We start from the raw sequence: 10,648 nt of genomic DNA, 5'->3' as shown, positions 1-10,648 counted from the left end.
ATGAATTTGAGTTTCTCAGTTGTATTTTTCACCTTTTCTTTTCTATTCACAGTGCTTTCTTAAGTACCATTCTATGTCACAGTTAAATTTAATGATTTACTAAGCAGCTAGACTAATTTTATAATTTGAATCAACTTAAACCATAGGTAATAATTCTTTTCCAGAAGACGATCGACCGGTAAGACAGATTCGAAAAAACTTAATGAAGTACGGAAGTTTCGCGGGATTAAAGCGCTTATTCTCATGAGAATTCCCCTAGAACTTAATAAAATTCTTACGGGAAGCCTCATAGAATTTAGTGAAGTGTGTTCGAACTTTTTCGACTCGGTTTTGTTCGGTGCTATGTTTATGAATTATGGATTTTTTGATGCTTATTTCGAAATCTTTTATTTGATTGTGCATAAACTATTTGAAGCATTTAAAGCACAGATAAGTACCTGACCCACAACCACTTTTGAAAATACCATCTGACAAAACAATAACTTGTTCGAGAAATGAACTTTTACAGGGATCTCTGGCCGGTTAATACTGAAAATGTCGATGATCTCGATATGTCATTGGTGAGTTCCCAGTCAAGTTAAATTAATGCATCCTGGCTTCCTATTCTCTTGAGTGCAAGGCAAATGGCGGTAATACGTGAGCTCAACCGCGTACTGTCCATGAAAACGAGTGAAAGACAAAATACTTAGACATCCATCTACGCTGGATCTGTTCAGAGGTGAAATTGGTCTATGATTTGCAGATTCGCACAACTGCTCGTAAGAAATTCTATAAGTCAGCTATTCAAGCGCTGCAGAAAATTAGTTCACATTCCAACCCTATGTCAAAACTTGCTGCGTTGGCAGATACGTTCATGGAAATCGGAATGGTTAGTTTCTTATAATTAAATTTTTTTTTTTGCTATATTACTCTTCAATGAAGTTTGGGTTACTTCATTGAAAATTTCAAGTAGTTGAAGACAACTCCACACTGATCCCAATAATTTGTCCACGATGATAGGCCATTTCCCCTTCCCTTATTACTTCAGCATCACTATAATATTTACTCCTAGTTTAGAACTTTCGTTGCAGTTTTCTATTGACACTGTCCTTTGCTTCAGCGATTGAGGAAGGAGGGAGGAGGAGGATGGAGTCAAATTAAGAGAGGGCAGAAAACTTCTGGCAATTAATGACAAATGAATCTCTCTTACTAACTATACATAGTTCTAAAGTCTGAAGCCTATTTGCTAAAATAATATTAAAGTATGAAGTAAACAAACACTCAAACTACCTGATCTAAGTCCAGAAATTTACCTTTGTAAATAGATATTCATGGATTCACATAATTGCCCCATCTCTGTTTTTCGTGGAAAATGTAAGCAAACAAATATGAGATGCAAATTATTTTCAAATACGAAAAGATCAACCCTTATATATAGACAAAAAATGTGTAGGCACACGACAACAATAAAACACAGTATCCATGAGAGTTGATATTACACGTCAGAAAAATTACTTTCTACAATAAAGAAAAAAAAACTTGATCAGTCCAACATCAAATCAAACGGAAAGTATAATGAGGTAGAAAGTAGGAAGACCGTTTTTTTAGTGACCAGTTATGACAAGAGGTAAATGATGAGGTCCGAAGATATTACTCCTGAACTACATTCAAACATTTTCAGTTGAAGGAGTTATAACAAGAATAAAATTAGTAAAAGGAATAATAGATACCAGACTTACTTATCCTGAATTTAGTATATCTTTTATTGATGGCGCAGCTGCTTGTAGAAGCTCTACCTGCCAATTAGCCACTTTTTTTTTTGAAATTCATCCAGCACCGATGAAGAAGAATACGACAAAGAAGAAATCGAATAGTAAAAATGGAACAACTACCGCTAGAAAGAATTCATCAAACACTGCGATAACAATAAGTTCTAAGTTTTTTTATCGTCTCTCATTCCTGTTAGCTATTTTTTCCCAACATTCCCATTTTTTGAGAGACTTAATTATTGGGAATTAATACTACAATTTAGATTGCCGATAGCGAATTAAAGGTTACCGAAAAATGAATTTGTATTAGAAATCGTTTGACTAAATAATCGCGAGTTACTAACAAAAAAGAAGCTGACAGTTTAGGGATTACAGCTAACTGTAAATTTCTAGAGATAAAAAAAGTTTGAAAGCACACCTACACATGAAAAATTGACATGGCTAGTAGATCACTTCGTTGCGCAGTAAGTTGCACCATAATGAACCGATCAATTGTCGTAATATTTGAACTCGATTTAATTTCTTTTTTCCTTACTACTTCCGTTAGGAAGGAACTCTACGAACCAGGATTTCCATTAGTTTCAAACACATCTAGGGGAGTTTTCACAAATGATGAAAATTGATTTCTTCCGTCGCCTACTTGAATACAGAGTATGTCCTCAAAAATTTCCGAAAATCCACATAGGGAACTACATAACATGACTAGGGATCAAGCATAGTTTGTAGAATGCGATCTAAAAGTGTATTGAGGATTGGAACCGGTACAGCAACTGATTCTGGTACCATTGTACCTGGTGAATCTTGAGAACACTTTTCATCAGAAATGAGAGACGAAGTTGAATCGGATAGCTTTGCCGGTAAGACAAATGCATGGATCACCGGGACGTCCGAATTCTTGTAATTTTCTAGCTCTTTGCAGAGTTCTTCATCTATTGCTGAATTTGGCCAGTATTTTTTGTTTTCATTCTCATTCGGACTAATGGTAGCGGTGGAAGTATTTTCACTAGGTCTAAGCCGATCAGGTGGTGGGACGCTTTTCAGTCCTGTTCTGCTTGAATTTTCTAACTCTATATCCTTGGTAGATTGCCTCTCTCTTTCCGATTTACTATTAATGCCGTTTTCTTCTGTTCTACTCCCACCGACATTTGTATTGCGAGTCGGATTTTCATCTTTGATTGGCAAAGAAATACTTGAATGAAGGGCAATAGCTGCCATACATTCCAGAAATCGTGCTTCCATAGCTGGTGGACGGTGCTGTAATAGTCTTATTTTAGACGGGCGGTATGATAAACATACAATTTCGTAGCCAAAAATGAAATATAGTAGGTCGATAAAACGCCTCCATGTGTCACTTGACAAACTTCACAGATTTGGTTATCTTGAAAGGACGAAGGAAAGGGAAGACCACTTCTTGGAAAACTTGCACGCAAGCATTGCGTGCAAGTTTATACGATAGTTTCAACAACAAAAAAGCCTACAAAACTTGACTGAGAGCGTGCGATCGAAATGCGTAGAAGCCGAATCACAAGAAAAATAAACGAACATTTAAGGGATGATGACGGTCTGGTGAATTTTCATCAAACAGGCCTGATGTTACACATTTTTCATCACTTTTCTTGTTACTTTTCGAACTCCCGTCCGATAAATTTTTGTTGTCCAGCTCCGCTAAATACTGCTGTTGATTTTTCCCTGGGTTACAAGCTGAAAATGAAAAACTATCACACCACTCGTCTCAGCTGATCGTGGAGAGAAATTTGCGAATACTCAAGCTTCATTCACTATCGTAACACTGTGAAACTCTGACCGTTTACAACTGGCATACTCTTAAAATAGAAAGTCAGCGAAAGTAAAATTAATATTTTCTGCTGAGCAATTCTGGAAATAACAGGTTATTTTGGCGGTGGTCTTTTAGTTCATGATATTAAAACGAATTAAGATACAAAAGTTGATGGCCAATGGAAAACACAGCGCTTTCCTCACATTAATAGAAAAAAGTGAAGATTACGAACAGAATTTACAATTTCGTCTCGGAAAGAACTGTAAACATGAATAAGATAAAGCACGGGTAGAAACATGACTAATTCCCTCATGCTCTTAGATGAGTTGTGGCAAGCTGAAAAAATATATATAATGAAAGGGAGATTGAACAGCGATATGAAATCAGAACTGTCATAAAACATTCGAGTTCATTTTATTTCAGACCTCAACTTACATTTGCTTTAAATTTTAAAAATAAAGAACCTTTCGTGGATTTCTGCAGACTCCGTCGTCCGCTCTCATCGGCGGCAACTAATCTGCTCCGCTTCCCGCATATCACTGCAGCTTCTTGTTCGGCGGTGTGATTTTCACTACAGAGAGATCGTAGTATTGACATTTCATCATAAGGCCTTTTCATTTGCATACGCTGCTGTTTATTACCATTATTGTTATGTGATGAAAAGTTGCGGTTTGACAGAGGATTTAGCTGTTGTATGGGGGAAGACGTGACACCGTTAGGTGACGCATTAGATACCGTGCCAGTTGCACATGTATGCTCATTCACAACAGACGACAATGACGATCCATTTGTCAACAAATTAATCTACAAATAGGAAAAAAAACTGAAATCATAGTCTATTTATGTATTAGAATGTATGCATATCCTAAATTAAACACGTGATGACTGTATATTTCTAAGAAGCCTTGCCAAATGTCCTCTGACAATTTCACTGGAGATGGTTTGAGTAAACGGATGGGTGTTACTTGTTAGTAAGATCCAAATTTACCCACATTAGCATGTTTTCATAGAACGACAGAAGAATATCGATGTTTTGCATTTGATTGCTTACAAGAAAAAATCAAGAACCTGTGCTTGCAGTAGGGATCGTTCGATAGCGGATGTATCATCGGCACCCTTACTACTAATATCTGTCGTGAATATACCACTCGTATTTGCTGAGGTTGAATACGCTGAAAAGTTCGGATCACCAAGTTGTAGCATTCGAAACTGTGGCGTTAAGAGTCCCAGTGCAGCAGCAGTAACTGGTGGAAGGACGCTGAAGGCAGTAGGGAAAAATCCCGCAGCAGCGGCAGCAGCAGCTGTGGCCATTTGCATTTGCATAAGAAGCAAATCTATGGGCTGCTGTGGTGGTGCTACGGAAGGTACAGTAGGTATGGGAGGTAGTGGAGAGGGCTGTGTAAGTAAGGTAGTAGCAGTGGATGTAGGCGCACCGGGTAAATCCGTATTTATGGGTGAAAATGCTGAGAAATGATGTGCCAATGAGGTATTTATTGATTGTTGTTGCTGTTGTAGGAAGTTACGCTGCTGCTGCTTTAAGCAATATTGTAACTGTGGTGGCAGTAAAGAATAGAGTCGGTCGTTATCTACAAATGATGGAAGGCATGTTGCTGGTGAGGGTGGTGGTGTTGTAGCTTTATGTGATGCTGTCTGGATATTATTGGCGGTAGTAGTAGTGATAGTAGAAGCTGATACAGCAGTTGTATCAACAGCAGCAGCAACAGTAGCAGCTAAATGAGAATTTTGCTGTAATTGGTTGTGCAGCTGAGCAGCAGCAAAGTATGCTGTTTGCAGTGCAACCGGATCAAACAATGGATTGATAGCGGCTGAAGTAGCTGATACGGTGGTCGAAGTAGATGTAGGTACCTTGTTCGTCTCCATTTTCTTAGCCAGCAACACTTTTTGTAATATCAACTGTATTGCATTAATTTGGTCTAAAAAAATACCGTTAAATTAAAAATTTGCAAAATGTGCGGAGGAGGATGTATGTAGCAAACGAATCAATGACACTACCCGTCATTTACCGTGACGATGGGGATGAATGAAGGGTCGGGTGCAGAAAGAGGGCTGCTATTACTGCTTTGTAGTGCCCCCTCTTAACCGAAGTACAACGCTTCGTAAACATGAGAGGAAGGCGATTGTACTACTCTACTCGTAAATATCAATGAGAAAAACATAAAGTGCATTTAGTGAAGTGCTCGATCTTTGTCTTCATAATTTTCCATTCGCTTCGCTTCATAGCTCAAATTAAGAGAAATAATTTATATCGATAGCATACTGCACTGTACTTTCACGAATCGTTGAAAACAGAGCTCGGAAGTCTACCAAGTTGAGAACAAAAAATACAGGCCTTAAAATGGAAAAGCAGTCTTCTCTTTCCGCTGACTCGTGTAACTGCACTGTTTGTTGACCTCTTAGTACTACCTCCACCCCCACAGAATCTCCTATATTTGTTACCGTGGTTGTTTTGCTGCCTATTTGCTGCTCCTTATTTACAATCCCGCAGCTAAAAGTGCGAATGATGTCGGTTCGCTACCGCGAGGAAAAATGAATCCAATTGTTGTACTTAAGCTGATCGATGAATAATATCAAAGTGCCAGTAAACAATAAAAAATATACAAACGCGCCCCTCTCTCTAGTTCTGCGTATTTTCATAAGGCATTAGTTATCTGGACGATGTACCAGTGACAGATGAATCACAAGAATTCGCAACCTTACAACGAACTAGGCAGCCTAGTAATCAGGCAATGTCTCTTAAGGTCACATCCAAATATCAGCTTATTTGTAGAACATATTTAGAACATGTTTCCCATATCTCCCAAAAACCCTACTACTCGCGCAACATTGCGAAGTTTCGAGATGACTTTAACCTTACATTTACCGGATAAGTGAACATTTTGGATAGAACCATTTATAAGAATCTTCTTAATTCGCACATATCAGCTTTGGGTGGAATAGTTGTCATTCTGGTGATTGCGACGGATGGGAGTTTTCGCATTGTTTAGAGCACAACACATTCATTATTGTTCATCACCACTATTATTCTGGACTAATATGTTTAAAATCGCATAATTCATAAATATATAAAATTTTGGTTATTTGGGAAGATATTTCTTGAAATCCTGCATAAGTGGTCGATTGTTTGCCACCCCTTTGTTATGTTTATCGTTGGCAGTATATTCTGCAGGTATAATAACACCACATTTGATGATATTAGGACACAAAATAAAATTTAGTACTATAACTCTGTAAGGGAAATGTGGTATTTGTTTTGAAAAAAGATGAAATCACACCCCATTATGGGGGACTGATGCTACAATGACACTGAAATCTAACAGTTCTTTTCGTGATGAATTCCAGTATCAGCGACATCCATGTGAGTCACTCACATTAAGGTTTAATGTCTTACGTTCAATATCTTCTGCGTCGTTATGCAAACGATTAATCGATAATGAGATATAAATATAAGACCGAACCATTCACGAATAAGCAGGGAAACTGCGAACTATGCAACAACTGCAACAACCGCTTCCATTATCTTTTAAATTAGCACTTCGTGGATTTCTATTTACACTATTTATAATTCGTAGACTTAGAGACATATTAGCAAGTTCAACTTTATATGCACAGAATGGTGTACACTTATAATCACTTCTGCAAGAGCAGTTACCGGATTTGTGAACTTCAAAAATTTAAGTTTTGATTTAGTTTAAAAAATGTATATTGATCAAAAGAATGGGATGAACCTATTCCTAGAACACAGGTTCGATAATGCTTAGGGCATAGCAACAATATTTCAGTTAGCCTGCAAGAAGTGATTATTCAGAGTTGAATTGAAATAAAAACAGATAGCCAACTGGTCGACGCAGTACACAAGTATTTTTCATCAAATTTACCAGATACATTCTGCAGGAATGTTGAAACTTAGAAGAGAGGGTAAGAGAGAGAGAGAAAGGATGTGTTAGTAACATACACAATCAATAGTACTATCAATATAGGGTAAAAAAATACTGAGTAAAGGAAGCCTTTGAGAAATATTTACTATGGAGCAGATAGCAACAGGACACTCGAAACCTCGCCGTCAGCAACAATGTTGTTTTCCATCAAAATCGGCACCAAAGTGCATAGCTTTTCCTGCGCAAAGTGCAACTTGCACGAAGAATTTATCATTTTTCCACGTATATTTCCTGCCTAAACCCATCTAGAAAACAACAACGTATTTACATGGTCTTAATCTGGTTAGCTTTTATCTCCTTTTTCATATAACTGAACAAGAAAGGAAAAACCACAAATATTAAGAATATGATATGAAATGTTTTGAAACCTGCTCTTTTACATTCCCATCTCCGCAACGTTAATTCAGATTAAACTACTACCAACAATCTAAAAGTAATGAGTGGATAAGAGCAAATGTTTAACTGCTAGCTTTGTGATCTTTTTCTATTCGAGATTTCTTGTACTTGTGTAAAAACACATAATCATTCTTTCTTTTGAAATACGTACAAAAATCAACTCGTCCTTTGCATATAAAGTAAAAGTATGGGTAGCTAGCATTTTTCCTGAAGGATCAATTTTACGAATATGAAGAGCTAAAGGATGTAGAAAAGTGGGAGAAGTCCAGACATTCTTCATAAGCATATTTCATTCGCGCTGAACTCTTTCTAGATATTCTATAAATGAATCCTTTCCATTTATCCCTCAGCGCATATCATAGCAAGCGCTAGATGGTTTCTTCCATTTCTATTCTGCTTCTTTGTTCTCCCCATCAGATATAGTTTTGACCCCTGTCGTTGCGAAGTTTCAAATTCATTCCTCCTTAGGGACTCACTCATTCCTATCTTTTTGTCCCAAGTGACACCGAAATGAATGGTACGCTAGCTTCTTCCACTTTGTAGTATTCTAAGATTTTATTTCGATAAACAAAACAAACAAAGGCGAAGATCACATGGCTCAAGAATGACAAGTTTTAAACCACTGTGTAATATATTAGGGTCTCGGAGCACATTGCTTTGTATAAACAAGTAAGTCCTGCTAAACTTTAATCCAAGAAAACTTCACAGTGAACTGCCCTCTCCTCCACATAACCTTTGAAAAGTACGCTCACTGACACAAAAAAAAAGCTTGTCACTTGCTTACTGGGAAAAAAACAGGTTTTGCTATTAGAATACACTTATTAAGAATTTGTTAATTCCCATAGCTCTTTGAAAGATCACTCTGGTAATGATACCTATCAATCTCTTCGAAAGGTCGGTAGATATCACTATCAATATTAACAGTTTTTCTCTTTTATGCTCTTTTTTCAAATCATTAAGATTTTAATAGTAACTCAAGGATAAGTGATCGTAGAGTTCTCACAGATAACAACAACAAAAATTAGAGATATATTACTGTAAACAACTGCAGCAGTATTTATAGATACAGAATAAATGTGTAAGGATGACCTTATTTACCTTGAAGATAGGAATATACTGAGCTATCTTGACTGCACTAGTGACGACTATCTGCGATAATTTCTAAATAGCCTAATTAGGAATAAAATAATGGAATTATTTGCCAAACATGACATGAGTTAGACATGATCAAGATGGATGGAAACAAAATGGTCGAGGAACAGTTTGAGTAATGCAATGCATACATCACGCTGATTTGTTGTATAGAAAGAACTGTAATAGTGAGCTAAATACGTCTTAACTTGACTGGGAAAGAGTGGAGTTGGAAGGAATCAGACGGATGAGTGGGTGGGGAAGGAAGAGTAAAACTTGTTCCAAACTATTCCGTGCCACTAAAGGAGGATCTCGCTTAGTTCAACGTTCATTTCCTGAGATATCGTCAAAGATAGTGTCGATATTAAGAGAGAGGGAGTCGGCTAGGGACAAATGTTGAAACTTGTGCGATGTTGATAGATGAGTACCCAATAGGGTGGACATTCTTTGTCATCATGGCGAATGACTACTAGACAATAGTGCTGTCGGAGGAACTGATAAGGAAATGAGCGGATGTAGTCGGCCAAGTGTCAAGTGCTCGCGCGGAGGAAAAGGATCATTATTGAGAGGCGCACGCGTGAGGTCTTCATTTGATTGGATGGATGAAATGAAGTGAAGAAAGTAAGAAAGTAGAGAGGGGGAGAGAAAGAAACGAAAAAGAAAGGCTGTCTACAATGCAAGCAGAATAATGCAGGAAACTCGCAAACAAGCAAGTCAATTGCTTGAAGCAGAAATGAAGGAGAACGAAGGGTGCAGCATTCCGTTGTCAAAGGCAGTAGTGACGGTGGCGACGGGGATGACGATGAGGTGGGGAAGGTGGGTAGGAAATATTGGAAGACTTTGGGGAAGTGGAGCACGAGAGAGCGGGCGGGAGTTGGTGTAGTAACCGTACCTTCCAAATCCTGTCTTGCACCGATTCTTGCATGTTCCACCAATTTCGAACTGATTTTTAACTTTTTGTCTCTTTCAACAATGATTTTCTGAAACTGTGACAAGGTAGCGGATGGCAGTCGGTTACGTTCCACATAGTTGGTGGTTGGATGTTGTAATGGTAGATATAGTAGTATCGCACTTCTCGGCTTTTATGTCGAATATTTTGTCCATCGTCTTCATCACTCCATCCATCTCTTTGATTTTCCGTGCATTTTTGTTTCGAAGAGGAAGGCCCTTTACTTCTTTCTAAAGATACTTCCCTCTAAATTCGTTCCTTTTCTTCAGCCGTTCAAAACTTTGCTCATTCTCTTATAAGAAAAATAGTATTCCCGTTTACAGTGCAGAAAATGCATTCTATGAAGTGTACTGTGATGGCGGAATGATAGGTGTAAAAGATTTCATTGTTCGTGTGCTACGTTCCACGAGTGAGAGGAGCGCTGTTGTTATTGTTCGCCCTTGGTTAAAACGGTATTCACTCGGTTTAAACCTATGTATTATAAGAACAATGAAGTGGTAGAAAAAAACTGCATTGGGAGAGTAATTCGCAGGATGTGTGCGATCCCAATAATGTAGGTTTTTTTTTTCATTGTCTGGAGCCAGATTACTTGTTTTAATACGCTTCGTAGTTTTGATTCGGTCATGCGAAGTGATAGCATATTGAAATTCAATCTTCCATTGCAAGGCGGTAATATCAGACTGAAGAGAAC

General features: G+C 37.8%; 1 protein-coding gene across 1 annotated transcript in view; it reads left to right on the top strand.

Moving 5' to 3' along the window:
- The window catches only part of LOAG_16487 (kinase domain-containing protein), a 37,097-nt gene that overhangs the window by 22,544 nt on the left and 3,905 nt on the right, over positions 1–10,648 (top strand). Inside the window, exons 30-31 of the mRNA XM_020449139.1 lie at positions 509–560; positions 743–868. Of these exons, the coding sequence (XP_020307399.1) occupies positions 509–560; positions 743–868 (178 nt within the window). The remainder of the gene's footprint in view (positions 1–508; positions 561–742; positions 869–10,648) is intronic.

The sequence above is a fragment of the Loa loa genome, assembly GCF_000183805.2.
Source record: "Loa loa unplaced genomic scaffold supercont3.5, whole genome shotgun sequence".
NCBI classification, from domain to species: domain Eukaryota; kingdom Metazoa; phylum Nematoda; class Chromadorea; order Rhabditida; family Onchocercidae; genus Loa; species Loa loa.
Note: the sequence above shows the minus strand (reverse complement) of the source record. Positions and strands in the feature narration are given on the sequence as shown.